The sequence below is a fragment of the Rosa rugosa genome, chromosome 1 (assembly GCF_958449725.1).
Source record: "Rosa rugosa chromosome 1, drRosRugo1.1, whole genome shotgun sequence".
Classification (NCBI taxonomy): Eukaryota; Viridiplantae; Streptophyta; class Magnoliopsida; order Rosales; family Rosaceae; genus Rosa; species Rosa rugosa.
In genome coordinates this window covers 27,709,129-27,728,548 of record NC_084820.1, presented here as the reverse complement: position 1 = coordinate 27,728,548, position 19,420 = coordinate 27,709,129, and the positions used below count along the sequence as shown (strand labels likewise).

Sequence of the window (19,420 nt, the reverse complement as noted above, 5' to 3'; positions counted from 1 at the left end):
GAAATTCACAAAACTGGATGGATCCATTCTCTCACAATTTAAAGCCAGTTTGATTGCTTTACATGTTGTTTTCAGTCCTTTACTGCAAGCTTTTACAACTAAGCGTACGTGAGTGCCTCATAACAGTTGCTTGCTCTTCTTTTACTGATCTAGACAGTACATTTTGGATGTGAAAGCAATACCCTTAATCATCGATTCATGATCACTAACTCTCAACTTCACTAGCGGGTCCAGTAAGGGTGATAATAGCAATCTTCCAAATTAATTTCTATTCGCTCGAGTGATCCCAGTCATTAAGTGCTAAACTGCTCGATCTATACATGTGTTTGTTGTTTATAATTATGAGCTAGTTAGGAAGACGTCAATTTTATTTATAAAATGAGCAAAACTAAACGTAATGACCCACCCCTAAATAGAACGATAAAAAAATTATTCATTAATTATTTGAGTAATCTAACATTTTACTACCGGCCACAGTACATTTGGAATAGAAGGTACATATCTCGAAACTAATTACAGAAAAAAGAAAAAATTAAAACAAAAAATAAATAAATAAACTGAGGAATCATTATTTCTTGCGACGCTTTTACTTGAGAGTCGCAGGAAAACAAAAACAAGCCGGCAACCCGGATTCTTTATTTTACTCGTAGGAGTACTGCCCCGCAAAACCACAAGCTTAGCCTCCCCAAAAAATCCAATAAGTTCCTTGCAGGATCCTACTTCGATCTGCAATTAAATTAAGTTCCTTGAATTCAAATCTGTTATACCTATGATTGAGGACACTTGTTTTGTTTCTCCATCTTGGTTTTAATTTTCTGGGACCCTCTATTGACAAAGAAACTTTTAAGGGTGTTTTCAAACCGACCATACCAATTGAAATCAATCAAAAATTTTGGTTTGGTTTGGTTGTTTCTTTTCTTTTTTTTTTTTTTTTTTTTGAATAGAAGTTTAATATCAATAGATCAAACAGCCAAATGGCTATAGTCTACAAAGCTTACATAAGAAAGCCAAAGTCAAAACGACTACCCTATCTAAGCTAAAGCAAACTACTAGAGTCTCTGATGCGCTCGCAGATATGCAAGCCTATACAAAGTAATCAAGCCTCGCCTCCTACGGAAGAAATATTCAACTAACCCTTGCTTGCCAGGCACGCAATTGTGGTACAAACACTGATTAGAAACGTCATAGCAGACATATAGAAGCCTCATCACCTTGCAATAGACTTGAAGGAAATAAAATGCAATTAGTAAATAGCTATCTCCTTCCCTTTCGGGTTGGAGCCTGCTCCAGCACCTGCCTTGTCAAGTTTGGGGAAGAGCCTTTTCTTTGTTGCCCTACTCTCTTCTCCCTACTTTGCTTTCTTCTTTTCCCCATAGGGTAGTTTGTTTCTACTACCTGCAAGTCTCCCTCTTTTTTTCTTTACCTGGAGAGGTTGCTCATCAGTTTGCTGCACTGGTATCAAACCGAGCTGTTCCGGTTCCAAGTTCAGGTTCCTTTTGCCAACAGCTAAACTCAACTTGAGCTTTTTCGGAGAAATGGTGATGTTATCATCCTCCCTTTGTCGTCTCTTCCCCATGATGCTGTCAGGTACAGTCAACATCTCAGACAATTCACGAATGTGAGCTTGACGTCGAGGTCGAGTCATCAGGATGGCCGGATTGTGGAGCAGCCGCTCCGGCAGTTGGTTGGGAAGCATAGTTCGGAATACCACCTCCTGTCCTCCCATGGAAACCCTAGACCGGATTCCTGCAGTCATTGTGCTAACCGACGTCGAACTCGAGGTCGGAACATTGCTCCCAACAAGCTGCATCTCCGGCACAGGAACAGCAACCTCCTGTGGGGCACCTAAGACCGTGCGTGCTGCACCGTCGGTCTCCTCCAACGAAGGGCCAGAGCAGGGAAGGCCGACATGAGTAACCAGGCCGCAAGTCGAGCAACGCCCAAACAGTTTGTCAAACCTAAATTTGCATAAGAACTCGACCTCATCCTCCACCCAGTACCAGCGTTGGAATGGCAGCGGCCTGTTGAGAGGGATCTCCACCCTGATGCGATATTTTCCAACTTTCTTGGCCTGTTTGTCGATCTCCTTGAAATCTCCAAGAGTAAATCCGATCAAGGACATCACCCTCTCAGAACGAAATGCAGGCGGGATGCCTTGCAAAGTGATCCAGTACGAGGCTGTGGTGAAAGGGACCGAATCAATGGCAGCCACCCCATCATAGTAGGCTAGGGCAACCGGAGCATGATTGTACCCCCATGGCGCTCCCTTCCATATCCGATCCCGATCGGTAGCGTCAGAGAGGGTGAACAGAACCCTTAGTCCCTCCGCCTCCTCTACACGGAGTGATCCATGCACCCGCCAGGCATTCCGGAACATCCCCAGAAAAGATCGATTATTGTACTCTCGAGCAGTGAGCAGCTTGCCCACCATAAACACGTCTGCCTGCCGCAGACCCTTTCCTTGTTTTGGTCGCAGATCAACCTGCTTCCTTCCCTCAGCAATCGCAAGAGATGAAGCCAGTCGAGCAGCCATGGCATCAACAGAAGACATTGTTGATGTTTGCACAGAAGCACCGCCGAAAACCCTAACCCTAGAGAGGAGGCGGCTTGTTTTGGTTGTTTCTTTTCGTTAACAAATAAAGTAAACAATTATAGATAAGATTACTTTTGGTGACCTTGTTATTTTTTAAGTCACCATATTATTAATTTCTTTTTTCTCATAATGCCACTTAGACCAAAAGAAAAATGATCACTGTAGACACAGTGAGAGAGATATATCATTTTTTCCATACATGGATCAAATATGAAATTCTAGCTATGAACGATGTAAATCATTACGAAATAATCAATTTTCATACTTCAGTCGATACTAAAAATGACTAATCAAAGTCACCGAAAAATGAGAAAAAATTGTAAGAGAGTCATGAGTTTTTGACACTCCGGTGAAAGATCTTAATTACTTTATGCATGCATATGCATGTTTGTTATTTTTAATTACAAGCTATCTATGGACCAAGATTCATTCCTGCGCCCCAAGCCCCCAAGCTAGTTGGGAACACCGGAGCTGCCACTTGAAGCTCTATCCAGATATTTAAGCTGCCACTGCCTGCAAAGGAAGATCGCCACCCTTCCATTCTATTAGCTTCCAAGGTAAATTCCAATTTACCAGAGTGTGGATTTAACAAAGATGTCCACAAACAGTCAGCGCATAATGTACCTTTTTCTTTTTTCCTTGAAAGTGGAAAACTAAGGATCATGACTAGGGGCTATTCTTTGGTTAATTTGGATCGTGATAGTGAAAACCAATATATTCAATCCTATACCCGGCCTGTTACACGGGAGCTTTTAAGTCTGTCATCACATGCACAAATGAGGAAACTCTACGGAGCAACACTCAGAAACTTTACTTTCATTTATGAAAATAATCAATAAAAATTTCACGACACTGAGAAACATAATAATATCATATCCTAAGGCTTTATTATTTCTTTTCTTTTATCTGTATATATATTAAAACACTAAAAGCAAGCACTATGAGATTATAATAAGCGGCTAGGTGAAAATAAAGTTCACAATAGCATACTTTAATTTCGCAAAAATAAAATGAACAATAAACCGTAATTTTCTATCGACGAAAAATAGTATTATCATGTAATATACTAGTTAAAATGACAAACTTTGTGGGTGGGTGGGTGGAGGCATGAAATTTTTATATCAATATGATAAAAATCAAATGATGCTTGCTATCAAAGTATATTTAGCAATGTTAGCCATTTTTTAGTCAAGTTTTAGCCAAAGTGGCTAAAATGTCATTTTAGCTAGCCACTTTTAATTAATATTCGTTTGCATTAGTTCTTTCTATTTCAGCTAATTTTGAATTTTATATTATTTATTGATAGAATAAAAATGATTTACATGCATTTATAAATGACATAGAATAACTTAATAAAATGAATGTTTTAAATTAACAAAAATAGTAGAGAGTCTCATCTCGCTCTCTATATTTAAGAGAGAGATAGCTAAAAGTTAAAATAGAGAGTCACTGAGCATATTTAGCAGACTTTCTATTTTGGCTCCTTAGCTATTTTAGAAAGCATCTTTAGCTTTTCAGATATTTTAGCAGTTGCACCTAGGGCTGTCAATTCTGACACGACTCGAAACCCGCACAAAATAAAGTAGGTTGAACCCGCAAGAATAAAAAGCGGGTCAACCACGGCTCAACCCGCCATAACCCATTTAATAAACGGGTCGACCGTGGGTTAACCTGCCAACACGAAGTGAACCCGATAACCCGTTTATTAAATGAGTCGAGTTATATATTTTATATAACCCATGTAAATGACCCATTTAAATAAAGTAATATTATATGTATATAAGGGTCGAGCAAGTCTTTTTCTCACTTTAAACTAGGGTTACACTTCACCGTTAACACTATAAATTCTCTAGTGAATTTAATCAATTTATGCATTTTTGTAGTTAAATGGATCGTGTTTGGACCCAAAATGAGCATTTTGGCCTGACAATGCACGTCTTGGAGAAATTGAGCCAATGTCAGTGGCTCAAGCTATATATTGTCGACAAGTTCGAAATATATATTTAGAGGCTAAATAAAGCCTACTATGGAAGCATGGAAACATGAAAAGTCAACTTTAGCATATTTTCCTACTTCGGCTAGGAGAAACCGAGCTAAACAAGGAAGGAGGGGCGGCAGACTAACCAAATGAAATCTAAATGAGCTAAAACTTTCCAGATTAATACTAGACATTCCAAGGATAATTTCTTATGAAGAGTGCCAGAGATATTTTTGAGTGGAAGGCCTTCAAACAATCAGTCCAATCTTTTGCAGAAGCAAAACTGGAAAACTGGACCTGTAAGAGGTCCAGCAGCATTTCCAGCCCAACCGCATAGAATAAAGCTCTGAAAATTTGTCAGGATGATCTACACTCATAGTGGAACATTTTTTATGCAGAAGTCGAAGGCTCATTCTGAAGTCTTGTTGGAGAAATAATTGAAGGAATAAAGGGGCAGAAACTGACCTAAAACCAGCTCAATATTCACATGTTCATGTTTCCTACCCACATGAAGAAAGCTAGATGCTTTTCTTTTTTTCCTTGGATATATTTTTCTACTACAATCTCTTTAATAGATCATCATCACTTCCATGTTTCTACACCTTCATGCTTTGCTTTCATTTCATCATTTCTCTATCTTTTCCATATTTTACAAATCACTTTCATACTCCACTTTCATTATTTTTTTTCCACTCATCATTTCACTCTTCTTTTTCTTCCCTATATAAACATCTTCTCTTCTCATTCTAAAACACACATTCACAACATCAAAACATCTCTAAGATGATCTAAGTTCTCTCTAGAGCAACCTCTCTAAGAGCAACTCCTCTCCTTTTCTTTCTCTTACCGGTGATCACACTCCTAGTCCTAGTCTTCTCAGAAGCCGACTTTCAGTGCCGCCAAACCCTCTGTCAACGTACTTCGGTCCTAGTCTCCTCGAGAGCCGATTGTAGTACCACGACCAAACACCGACACCAAGACACATTCACAACACAATTCATCAAAACATCTCTAAGATGATCTAAGTTCTCTCTAGAGCAACCTCTCTAAGAGCAACTCCTCTCCTTCTCTTTCTCTTACCGGTGATCACACTCCTAGTCCTAGTCTACTCAGAAGCCGACTTTCAGTGCCACCAAACCCTCTGTCAACGTGCTTCGGTCCTAGTCTCCTCGGGAGCCAACGGTAGTGCCGCGACCACAACGGTTACAGAACCAGCCAAGCAAGGGTAACGCCCTAGCAACCCAGCCAAGCTAAAGTCACGCTTTAGCAAGATCTCAATACTTCCCGGTGATTTTGCTCTGCTCAATCTACAATATTGAGTATCGACTTGTGAACAAGAAGAAACTTCAGCAAAGTCCTCACCACGAGGCACAAAGAATCCCACGACGAGGTTGGTGCTCTCCTCGTCTACAATCGCTTGATAGAAGTCAGGTCAAGGGACACCCCCGACGACCGCACCCGAACGGTGCTGGCACGCCCGCGCAAGAAAAGAGACTGTTGACCAGCTGCAGCAAAATTGGAGCCAAACAGATCGTACTGTTAACCCTTAAATCGGTCATTTTCTCCGACATGATACAACATATTTATTAAATAGGTTAAGTGGGTTGGAAACGGGTAACTCGTTTAATAAATAGGTTGGATTTGGGTTTAAATTTTCGACACGATTATTAAATGGGTTGGTTTTGAGTTTGTCTATTGTGACACGACAAATACCTTGACCCGACATGACCCATTGACAACCCTAGCTGTACCAGACTCCTAAGTGGCTCTCCATTACAACTTTTAGTTATCTCGCTCCTAAATATAGAGAGTGAGATGCTGCTCTCTATAATTTAAAACATTTCTTTTGAGTTATTTTATTAAGAGTAATTATATATACACATCCCTCTTTTATTAATACACACCCTTAAAAAAAAATTCGCCAATTTTGTCCCATGTTTCCTTTCCTACCCTTCCTTTTTCTCCCTCATCTCTCCCCAACAATTTTTTCTCCTTTTTGTTTTTTGATTTATTGTGGACTTAATTGCTAATTAATTTTGACACATTAAAATGGTGATTACTAATCATCATTTTTCTTTCTCACATCAACGAGGTTGGTATATAGTTAATTAGAAGATTGAATAACTTAACTTTATTACCTTTATTGTTCTTCTAATTGAAAAACTTGATGCCTCTAAGATTTTAAAAGATGCAATGTTAATATCTTCATGATCCATATAATCATGGTCAATATTAAAATCGGTAAAGCATGAGCCAGGGTGGTTGTTTAGCAAACCAAGTTGATGATGATGTATTCATGTATCTAAGATATATTTGATGGTTTTATAATCTTTTTCAATATGTTTCAACCAATTTAGTTGCTTGCTGATTCTTCATGTGGATTACAATTATTTCATCTGCTATTGACATCCTTCACTTATGATCTTGAAGCGAGATCGACTGTATCATACAAACGAGGAGAAAATTCAGCCCTATAAGAATATCTTTAATTAATATTTTGATATAGAAAGCATTTAATTCTTATTTTATTTTGGTGAATTGTTCTTTGCTTTCATTTTTATTTATTTATTAATGAGGAGGGGTATAGATGGAAGTTTGATGATAAAAAATGTAGAGAGTGTGCATTAAGTAATTAGGGATGTGTATTTAAAATTTCTCTTTTATTAATTCATAAATACATTTAAACTATTTAATCTTCATTTGAAAAATAATATAAATTCAAAACTAGCTAAAATAGAGAGACTGATGCAAACGTATTTCTAAAGTGGCTAGTTAAAATGACTTTTTAGCAACTTTGACTAAAATTTGACTAAAAAATGGCTAGCATTGCTAAAATAAGAGTCTGTTGCTGCTAAAATTGATAAGAAGCTAAACATACTCTCCAAAACAACTAAGGAACTAATATAGATAGTTTGCTAAAGACGCACTCACAAAGTACAATCAACTAGTCAAGCTAAGTGCTATAAAAATCCGATTTGATAAATTAAAGTTTAGTTTGTACTTGTTTAAACATTTTCGTGCTTTAGCCTTATTGTTTTTGTTTTTCTTGGTTTTTTTTGGCCCAATGTGTTGGCTTTGTTTTGTTAGTTTGGTTTTGTTCTATTGCTTTATGCTGTTATGATATTTTTTTTTTGCCAAAAAAAAAAACAATTTTGTGTTCCGATCCTACTTTTTATTTTTAATATTGTTTTCCTTTTGTTTTGTTTTGTTTTTTTGGCAATTTTTTCGTTTTGCTTTTTAGTTAAAAGTTTAAAGGCAAAGATGATATAAAAGATATAAGAGATAGGAGAAATGAGAACAAAAAAAGAAGGATTAAATACTTGTTACTCCTCAAACTTTTCCCTGAAAAACTGTTTAGTCCCTCACATTTTAAATTAAACTAGATAGTCTTTTTTTTTTTTTTTTGAAGAGAATTGAAGGACGACAAATTTTATTGATAGGGCTAAGTTGTACACGAAGTAGAAAGGAGCCCATCAAGTTCTGGAGGGACACTCCCCCTCCATGAGACTTGCAGCCCTGAAACTAAGGCATGTTTAGCTAACTTATGAGCTAACATATTCGATTCCCTATAGATATGAGAAAAGAAAGAACCTGCTAGATAAGGAAGAGAAGTAGAAATATCATCAACAATCCTTCCCAAGTCAGAAGTATCATCACCCTCAGCTCGAATGGCTTGAACTAGTTGAAGGCAATCAGACTCAAAAACTACCGGAGCAAGATGATTATCCGTCACCACACTGCAAGCCAACCTACTAGCTAATGCCTCAACCACCAATGGAGACCAAACATCATCACATTGCTCACAGGCTCCAGCTACCACAGTACCAGTAGCATCTCGAATCACCACACCCAGTCCTCCTGTATGTGTTGCCTGATCAAAAGCACCATCAATATTTACTTTCAGCCAGCCAGCCGGAGGAGGGCTCCAAGGCTTCACTAGACGCCCAACCGTAGGCTTGGTACCCCTAAATGCAGCCTTAAAGGAGTGGTAAAAAGTAACAACTTGAAAGTAAACTTGATGCGTGTGAAGGAATTTACCAGACCATAACCATTGATTACGCTCCTTCCACACCCTCCATAGCAACACGAACAACAATGAGAATGAACTCTCTGAAACCAAAGAATGACAAAGTACTAACCATTCAAGCAATGAACTTGAAGGGGTAGCCAGGACAAGTGACAAATGTGGAGCTAGAGAAATCACCTCACGAACAAAACTGCACTCTCTACTTACATGAGAAACCGTCTCCTCTTCTGCGTCACAAAATAAACAACCTTCACCCACAGGAACCTTGCGGCTTCTAAGCTGTGATGCAGTGGGAAGAATAGAAGCACAAGTTCTCCAAATATGTATCTTGACTTTACCAGGAATTTTGGCAGCCCATAGATGCTTCCAAAAACTGGGAATAATATCAGAAGGAGAGCTACCCGAAGTAGCTTGATGTAGAGAGCCAAAAGACACCTTATAAGCACTTTTAGTAGAAAATCTGCCCTTCTTATCAAAGTGCCATATATATCTATCAGGGACAACATTAGAACTAAGAGAAATTGAACAAATTAGGCTAGCCTCCTCAGTATCAAAGCTAGCGTGAATTAATTCCTTATTCCAACAGCCATCAACAATTAAATCACTCACCATCACAACTGGATAGTCTTTATTCTCTCTAATTCTCACACAACAAGTCCACAACAGGTCTAAAATGACTATTATACCCCTCACTTCCTCTTTATTATTATTATTATTATATTTAATTTTTCTCTCTCTCTCTCTCTCTCTCTCTCTTTTTTTCTTTCTTTCTCTTTTTTATTTTTTTATTGTTTTTCTGGTTCTCTCTCTCTCTCTCTCTCTCTCTCTCTCTCTCTCTCTCTCTCTCTCTCTCTCTCTCTCTCTCTCTCTCTCTCTCTCTATCTCTCTCTCTCAGTTTGTATCCGACCTCGAGTTCATCCACTCGATCCACTCCTCATAAAAGCTCCTCCGCCGCAATTCCATCTCCTTCTCCTCATCCTCCACCACTCCCACCAATAAGCCCGGCTCAACTGCAGCTTCCCAACCCAAAACGGCGCCGTGACGCCACACCATCGGCCGCCGCAGCTCGACCTAGATCTTCTGTCCCTCAAGAGCTCCGAATCCTACACCTCCCTCAAGGACCTCCTCCCCTCTTCCTCTTTCGCCACCGTCCAGTCCCCGACGCCCAACTCCGCCACCAACTCCGGCTACGAGATCTCCATCCGCAACCGCCTCGTCAAATAGGCTGCCTGGGCCTACCTCCAGCCCATGTCCTTCACCTGCGACCCACACTTGCTCCGCCGCCTCTGGCTCAAGTGCAGCCCCTGCCTCTCCTTCATCACCCACCGCCTCTTCCCCTTTCTCTCCCAAACCCACCATCGCTTACTTCCTTGCTTCCAGCTCTCTTAACATCTACTTCACTTTTCAAACCCCGTTCGTTACTTTCGGGTTCGCACACAGTCAACAACACATTGCCCAGTCTCTCGAACTCATGTTAGGGCTCCACCGTGTCGTCGGTCTTTAGGCACGCCGCCGCCATCAATTTGGGAATTTCATTTAGAGAGAGAGGAGAGAGGCAGGAAAACTAAATAAAGAAAGAGAGAAACTTAAAAAAAAAAAAAAAAAGAGAAATAATAAATAAAAAAAGAAACTGAGGGGTATAATAGTCATTTTGGACCTATTGTATGAGAATTAGAGAGAATAAGGACTATCCAGTTTAAGTTAAAAAGCAAGGGACTAAACTGTTTTTCAGGGAAAAGTTTGAGGAGTAACAAGTATTTAATCCAAAAAAGAAAAAGAAAATAAAAGGAAGAATTCCTCTTATCTGATCTTCTGTTTCTAATTTTTTTTTTTTTTAATTCAGAGAGTTCTTTAAGTTTGAATCTCTTACCTGGTTTTATGGAATCTGTGATCTCGATACGGGTTGTGGTAATATGGCCTCTTGAATTTGCGAAAGATCAGTGATCCACGGGAGCCGCAATTCCATCTTTTTCTTAAAGCAGCTTGTCGAAAATGACTTCCATGCAACACAAAAAGAAGCAATTAATATGAATCCACATAGTCTACGTAATCCTAGATAGAAAGGGAGTTAAGAAAAGCAACCACGTACTATATATAAATTGCCGATGATTTATGTTATATATGGTTCTGGAAGTGTTAAACAATCATAATCCTAGCCAGGTAACCAAACCCTAGAAATTATTTGAGGTCTGCAATTTCGAAATCGTTTAAATGATGGTGTTTTTGCTAAAGACTTAAATATTAGGTAAGTATGAACGATAAGCGACTGAAGTTTTTGGCAAAACCATACATCTCGCGATGTCGATCGAGGATGTGAGGGAAAAAGGGAAAGGTAGCCGAGCCAGTTCTACTTAATAAAGACATTACTACTTTAACTTCACTCGCTTTTGGTGGTCCCTTAATTGATGTAAAGGTGTTTTACTAATTATGCTCACCACAAGTGCTTAATTAAGATCGTGTCATGCATGTTCTTTTCTTTTTTTTTGAATAAAATCATGTTCTTTTCATCCACGAATAAAGTTACGAGGATTATTCTTTTTTCATCATAACGGACGCAATTTAGGGGTAATCTAAATTAAGAAGTACGTTAACCTAAGAATATAAATACCTATAACTCGAAAGTCTTGCGTGTGTTACTCACGATGCAATTATTTTTTCAGAGTTCAAATCTCTGAGTCTTTGGGTCTCTATCTACATATTTCAACAAAAAAGATTGGCCAAATTCGAAAATCTTGAAGACATGCATTCATGATCAGAAAAAAGAAAAGAACACGTTGTTTCAATGAAGAACGTTTAGATCAAAATGCAGTTGTACAATGTGTGGAATTAATAAATAAAACTGGACATCGAATGGTTCGTATAATTCAATGTGGGACTGACAGCAAAAGGGGATGAAATCTGCTGTCCCCAAAAACCATGTGTCAAGCCTGTCTCCATATTCTGATTGGTCCATTAAGATTAGAAAATGAAAGAAAGATTAAGATAATGATTTTTTTAATCATTCTAAGCCAATCAAAGCATGGAGATAGTGTTGGGAGAGGGTTTTTGGGACAGCAGATTTCATCCCCAGCAAAAGAGTTATGATTTTGATTCAAGATCAAGAGTAATAGAAGTTGCAGACAAATCAGATTGTTCATAATTGGGTTAGTGTTGATTCTCTAATATATGTTCCAGTAATTGAAGCTCTACGTACCCTTTTTTTTTTTGAAGTCTTTAATAAAGCATAGAAACTATTGATAGGACCTCCTAGGAGTCCGTGCCTTATAATTAATAATATAGGACTAGCCATCCAATTTTATATATAATATTTTGTCTACATAATTGGGTTATTGTTGATTCTCTAATATATGTTCCAGTAATTGAAGATCTACGTACCCTTTTTTTTTTTTTTTTGAAGTCTTTAATAAAGCATAGAAACTATTTATAGGACCTCCTAGGAGTCCTTGCCTTATAATTAATAATATAGGACTAGTCATCCAATTTTATATATAATATTTTGTGTTTCACGACTGAAAAGAGCTGTCAGACTAGTCTAGATTTAAAAGAACATGCACCTAGAAGTAACGATAAGATATTTTAAACTTGATCAAATGGCAGATTAAGCTGCCAATTAAGTTTTCTGCCACTTATATGAAGGCTTTGATTTTGTGATCAGAAAGTGGAAGTTTAGGTATAGCATCCCCAAACTAGCTAAAAGAATGGAAGTAGGAAGAAGCAGCAGCAGGAAGCCTTACTTGGTTGTTATTCTGATACAAACAATATATGCAGGCATGTTCTTGCTCTCCAAGGCTGCATTCAATGGCGGCATGAACACTTTCGTATTTGTTTTTTATAGACAGGCTGCTGCAACTCTCTTTCTAGTTCCTCTTGCTCTTTTTCTCGAATGGTAATTATTAAACTCTTTTTTTTTTTTTCATTATCTCTAACAAAGAGAATGATTACTGACGAGGAGGACCTTCATCTGCATATGATAGGAAAACTGCGCCACCGCTGTCTTTCATGACCTTCTGCAAGATCTTTCTTCTTTCATTTTTTGGGTACGTATGTACGATCGATCCATCTCTTACTACCCTTTCACTTCTAGCTACTATGCTAGTTAATCATGCCTGCTCTGATTTAGAGTTGATTTGGACGTAAATAAGAGTTCAGTCCGGTCGGACCAGTCGACCAATCTAGCTAGTAAAGAACGCTGTAGACTAGCTAGCTAGCTGGATAGTCCCTGAAATCGAAACACAGATCTACATAGGTTGTACGTTCAAATGAATATAATAAGAACCCATAGTGATAGAGGTTGAATGAATTGAATCTCATATGAAATAATTTCGATTTTTTTTTTCGGCCGCCAAATATACACCGTACTTACATATGCAGGAAAACACTGCGGGCAGCAAATAACAGCACTATATACAGAGTACATATATATCGTACTCCAAAATATATTTAAGTGAATGATAGTATAAATGCTTCTTTTTTTGTGTGACAATAGTACTATATATATACATTAAGTTTGTAATTCATGAATTTACTATGTTTGTGTTGGGTACAGGATTACTTTAAGCTTGGACATCTATGGCGTCGCCCTTGTTTATACCTCAGCGACTTTGGCTGCTGCAATCACAAACTGCCTTCCCGTCATAACTTTCCTCTTGGCACTTCTACTCAGGTACGAACGAACGCTTCTAGCTATATATAGTTTTCAAAAATCTTCTCCTCATTTCAAATCTATGCGATCTGCTTTGTTCATTATATCAGCCCAATAGAGACACATGTAAATCCAAGGGTGGTGAATAATTTTAGGATTCGGGTAGAACTAAGGGTTTAGGATTTACATCGCCACATTCCCTTATTTTTTAATAGCGAAAAAGAAAAGTGCGCCTAGTTAGCCAGTGAAAAAGAAAAGTGCGCCTAGTTATCCAGTGAGACCGTGAAGAAATCTTACCCTCGATCAGCAGACTCAAGTATATGATGCACTCAGGAGACAACATTAGGACGTACAAGTAGGCAATACAAGTCCAAATATATGCACTTTATAGTTTTTCCTAAACAAATACAGCAAACTAAAGAGAATATTATCACATAATTAGGCTGGCACCCGAAATCATACCATCAAGGTGGGTAACTAAAAGAAATTAATAAAGAAAGACAAGTCCATGTGCTTAAGCCAAATGTGATATATAGGTCTTTCACTCAAGAATCGAATGTGAATGAGCTCAATGACAACATGGAGTTCGGCTTAGTGTAACTTGCTTCGGTTCATTTTTTTTAATCTATATATATAGATATGACATATATAATTTATTCTTATAGGATGGAAGTATTGAAGCCAAGGACAACCTCAGGTTTGGCTAAGCTTGTAGGCATGCTATTTTGCACGGCAGGGGCGGTGACCCTTGCCGTATACAAAGGTCCCCATTTCAATCTCCTGGGGCATCATAATCTCTTACATCACCATAATATCGAAGAACATGAAGGCCATGTTCCTTCTGGCAAAACATGGATAAAGGGTTGCTTCCTCATGCTGATGTCCAACACCTTTTGGGCCTTGTGGCTTGTTTTGCAGGTGACCTGTTTCATAACTCATTTACTCACAATACTTGGGTCTAAATCAAAATGGACGGGATTATAAATTAAATTCTATCTTTATCATTTTTACCTCACTTTGTAGGGTCATGATCAAAACTATTTAGTTTCAATCTAAATCACCCTTTAAAGACTATTATGCAAAAAATTAGTAAAAACGGAGGTCGATCGTTCAATATATCACGGAATTGTACCAACTACCAAACATATAAATAGCATTGGTTCATTGATTAATTGATTCATTGCAATTAATCAATGAACCAATTAATCAATACCTCTTTACATGTTAATGAAGAAATGCCTAATTGATTAATTGATTCATTGCATGATTCAACGATTCTTGATTTTCAACTATTTTTGCGAAGATATTCTTTAAAAAGGTGAATTTAAAAACAAATTACTATGACTATGATCCTATAAGTTCTGCGAGATAAAAAAAAAAAAAAGGAAATAATTTGGAACCTGTCCAAATTTATTTGGGACAGGACTCTATATTGGCAAACACAAAAGACTAGGGAAAAATGTAGGTTTTCATGTATAAATTAATTGAAATTTTCCTTGGAGATGATATAGGCACGAGTTATGAAAAGCTACCCCTCAAAGCTTCTCTTTACTACTCTACAATGCTTTCTAAGTTCAATCCAGACGTTTGTCATTGCCATCGCTGTTGAGAGAAACCCCTATGAATGGAAGCTCGGATGGAATCTCAAACTTGTTGCCATAGCTTACTGCGTAAGTATTTTGAAGCCACAATTTTCCTAATGTGAATTAGTACTAGACTTTAATTGGTATTATCGATCTGGCTCGCCGCAGGGAATTGTGGTGACCGGCATTACTTACCATTTACAAGCATGGGTAATGGAGAAGAAGGATCCGGTTTTCTTGGCTATGTCCACACCATTGGCTTTGGTCATCACACTCTTTGCTTCTGCAATTCTCCTGGGAGAAATCATTAGTCTGGGAAGGTAAATGACAATGTTTGCTAATTAGCTACATATTCCCTTGAAAATGTAGTCACAGTTTTGGTCACCACCTTTTCTATTTATGTTTGCAGTATCTTGGGAGGGCTCTTATTGGTTGGAGGGCTTTATAATGTTTTATGGGGGAAGAGCAGAGAGCAGAGTATAGTTGATGAAAGTTGCTTAAGAGCTGAAGTTGTCAAAGACTCTTCAAAACTGAAAGAAACAGAGGAGGACTTTGTTTCTGTAGCGTAATATATCATGTTTTGAAATCATATATATCATTGATATTATTAGTGATATATGCATTTACCTCAACTAGCTTATCATCAATGAAGATGTAAACTATGATCTGTTGAGTAGTTCAAACTACATACACCGTAGTGAATTTGAGAGAGATTGAAGTCCAGTTCAAGCCAATTTTCCAATATTATATGCTGACGGTAACTAGCTAGGGTGAATATTGTGAATCCACTATTCACAAGAGTTATTGATGATGCATGACAAGATATGAATGAACAATATATAATGTGTCCCTATGAACCACTTATGAACCACTGTAAGTGGCTTAGTGGTTCTTGCCTAGTTGGGTGTGCTCCCCAACCTAGGTTCGAACCCCGAAGCTATCAAAGTGGTCAGGCACTGTGCTGCAATGCACAGTTTGAGCATTTCACATGCGCCGAAGGGGTTTATCTTGGGCCTAAGAAGCCTTTAGGTTCCCCTTGACAAAGTCAAAAAAAAAAAAAAATTAATAATGTGTCCCTATGATTCGTCTTTGTAACTATTCTGTCTATTCATAGACAGGTTTTTTGTCCAATAAAAATATTACAAGCTTTGCCACTCATCACCTTAATTGTGATGCTGAAGGCGTCTAGTTAGTTAATCCTAGAAGGCTAGAATGCTACTGGCATGTGTGTGTGTGTGTGTATGACATCTGCATCTGAAATTCTGAATCGCGAAAACTGCTCATCTAAAGCTCTAGGAAACAATCTATACTCAGTATATTCAATCTAAAGTGTCCCATATATATGTCCACACCCCACACACAGACATAGTGTAGCAGAGAAATTAATAAGGCAACTCGAGTGAAAAATAAATAATAAAAATAAGACACATATCAGAGAAATTTAAGGAAACATGCAGTAGAAACAAAGTCCTCTAAAAAAAAAGATAGGCAACCTTCCTTACAATAATGTAGCTAGTGATCAGAAGAAGCACAGCTCCTCCATGAAGATGAATCATTTCCCTCTCATACTGCTTCCTTAGGTTTCTCTTCAGCCACTTTTTCTTCCTTCGCTGCTTCGGTCTCTTTTTGTCCTTCGGATTTTTCTTTTCCAACGTTCTCTTCAGCAATTTCCTTGACTTCTTCTGTGATCTTTTCAACCACTTCTTCAGTGATTTTTTCATCGGAAGCTTCTTTGGCTTCTGTCTCTGCTGGTGCAGCTTCAATTACTACCTCAGCTGACTCGGCTGTCTTTGGAGCATCAACAACAACAATGCCAGGGGTATTTTCCTCTAGAGGCTTTTCAGTTTCTGATAGTACTTCTGTTGTTTTCTCTTTTTCTGTCGAGTCCTTCCCTTCTTCACTCTGCCAATTAGTTTCAGAAAGTTACAAAAGGTTAGGGAACAAAAGTCTAGATCGCAATGCAAATTGTGGTTTAGCACTTTAGCATAGATATCATTCCCAAGAAATTATAGAAAAAAGAATAGAAAATTATTGATCGATATAAATGCAGATGTATGTACTTCAACCATCATCAGGTACTAATTAACCAACTGACCAATTTCAAGGGACCCTCAACACCAAACCATTTGAATTGAATCCAGGGAATCAAAGCTCCCAACAACTAGTACAGATAGTCATCTGCAGATTATATGGTCTATATTCACACATATGGTGGCCATGCACATTCAAAGTCCGCAACTATTCAATCATCATCTATAGTCATTTTCATTGCAGTACTCAAAGTCTACAATTAACCTTGAAGGTTGTAGACATCATGAGCGCTAAAAACTTAAGCCGTTAGAAAATAGGCGATGTATATTTAGCTGGCACACTCCGTTAGGAGTAACCCCGACAGGGGTCGGATCCAGGGGAATGCCTAACCTGGTGACCACTCTTGAATATTTATGCATCCACCAAGTAGCTGCAGATGTGTTTGCTAATTTCTTTGGAGGTATGGACTATGAAGCTAGATAAGATGTTTGTAAAAATATCTGAAAGATACTTGGTCATAGGTCATAGGAGATGTATCCAGTGATGATAATTTAAATAAGTGAAGACAAAATATTCAATGAATTATTTCAGATAAACTCAAATTTACACAGAAAAAGCAGTTGGGAAAAACAATCAAAGTGATGGTGGGCCTCTTTAAAACAAAGACTCATTTGCTTTGTCGTGAGATGAAGATGTCATGGAATCCAAAGATACCTATATCTGATTCTCTAGGACTTCACAAGTTTCGACAAAGCAATCAACGCCTTACGCCGATTTACGTCTCATTATTTATTTCAAACCAAACAAGAAAACATTTCAGAAAACAAATTTTGCACAGAGAAAGTTACATTTTAGTGTAAAATTAATATCTGACAATCTGATGGAAGATCCCTAATGCCGACGGGACATTAGACAAGCATAAAGACATGGACCAGCTTCATTAGAAAAGGCTATATATGCAATTAAATATTTCACAGAACATTTCTCATTCGGTAAATATCTCATAGACATGGTGAACATTCAGTGAAAAGGACTAATCAACAGAAGGAGGATACTAAATGAATCGTAGACACACTTGAATCAAGCTGAATTAGTTGATCACTACACAGCTAATTTACCCTTATATATAATTTGGTTCTTAATGTACTGATACAATATTGTCCCATATACCAACTTAATGAATTATATTTTTGATAAAAAGATGACATGATTGAACGACTTGACAAATCAAAAAAACGACTTGGCACAATATAATAAGGCCTGTGATCTTTTTTTTTCCTTTTTGGGTAAATCAATTAAGGTCAAAATATTGGTAAAAATCCATCTTTTGAATAACTTACCCAAAAAATAACTATAGTAAATGAGAGTGATCAAAGTGATCGTTGATATAGCAACAATTTGTTTTCAAGATTTACTTCCCTGAATGGATTTCTGTTTTTTATTTTTTTTTTTTTTTTTTTAGCTGTGTAAAAATAGTAGGGAATCGTACAAATTTTTTCCATATAAAAAATCAAAGGATATGTCCTCGGGAAAATAAAAGAGTGGAAGCATGAAGTGAATTTTGATCATATATAGAGAGCAGATTCATTTTTGCAAGAACATATTGCTTGATCAGATCTCTGAATAATTCTGTACAAAATATACAGTTTGCTGAGTATTAAACCAGTTCAACTTTTCTGACAAAAAGAAAAAAAAAAACAAGTTGAATTATTTTTCATCTTTTTGACAAGAGACTGCTGCTCGATAATAATTAGTTTTTAAAAGTTATAAAACGGCACTAATTAATCAACAAAAACAGTGATCATGAAAAAGTTGAAGGCATAATAATACATGTTTAATTAATTAATTAATTTTTACCTGGAACAAATTGCTGAGAGACTTGCGTTTATCTTCATCATCAACGATCTCCTTGACTGAATCATCACCTTCTATCTTCTTCTCAGCTTCATCACCAATCACAACTACGTCTTTCTCCTTCGACTCGATCACGACAGCTTCTTCCTTGGCTGTCTCTGGAGCCGGCACTGGCGCCTCCCCGCCGGCTTCCTCGGCCTTTGACACCTTAGGCTTCGTTGCACATCCGCCCATATTTATCAAGCAGATAATCAAAAAACCACGACTGCTACTTAGCTACCTAGCTAGGGAGAATGAGAAAGAAAGCACAGTTAGGAAGCGTGGAGGGAGAGAGATTGGTTTATAGGGAAAGCTTAGAGGCTGTGTGGTTGTTCCCACATTTGTTCCAAGGCAAATAAATAATTGTCTGTAATATTCTAATATTATTGCAAATGTTGTAACAGACTAACTTGTATTTATATATGTGGAAGGGGGCCAGTGCAGGCCTTGCAAAACTTGGAGAACCTATGTGATTGGAAGGTGAAGGGGCCTATTGGAAAGAAGCTCTTTTTTTTTTCTGGTTCTTTTTATTTCTTTGAATGAAATGAACTAGCTTTTAACATTTTGTATATGTTATTATTACAGCGAGGCTGCATAGCATAAACGTCATGATCAGATTCAAGTGGAGACTTCTGAGTTGGCTAAGCTATTTTTTATATTGCATAGTCCTTCG

The 19,420-nt window shown here is 37.7% G+C and overlaps 2 protein-coding genes across 2 annotated transcripts; one reads left to right on the top strand and one right to left on the bottom strand.

The window, feature by feature from the left end:
* Nucleotides 1–12,102: 12,102 nt before the first annotated feature.
* On the top strand, nt 12,103–15,552 carry LOC133729881 (WAT1-related protein At5g64700). The gene is made up of 7 exons (XM_062157499.1): nt 12,103–12,484; nt 12,573–12,635; nt 13,145–13,261; nt 13,906–14,158; nt 14,752–14,910; nt 14,992–15,143; nt 15,233–15,552. The coding sequence occupies exons 1-7, from the start codon at nt 12,297–12,299 to the stop codon at nt 15,390–15,392; spliced, it is 1,092 nt and encodes a 363-aa protein (XP_062013483.1). The 5' UTR covers nt 12,103–12,296; the 3' UTR covers nt 15,393–15,552.
* A 666-nt stretch (nt 15,553–16,218) lies between these two features.
* On the bottom strand, nt 16,219–19,148 carry LOC133729866 (uncharacterized). The gene is made up of 2 exons (XM_062157476.1): nt 18,712–19,148; nt 16,219–16,725 (listed from the first exon to the last, which is right to left on the bottom strand). The coding sequence occupies exons 1-2, from the start codon at nt 18,940–18,942 to the stop codon at nt 16,387–16,389; spliced, it is 570 nt and encodes a 189-aa protein (XP_062013460.1). The 5' UTR covers nt 18,943–19,148; the 3' UTR covers nt 16,219–16,386.
* Nucleotides 19,149–19,420: the final 272 nt, after the last annotated feature.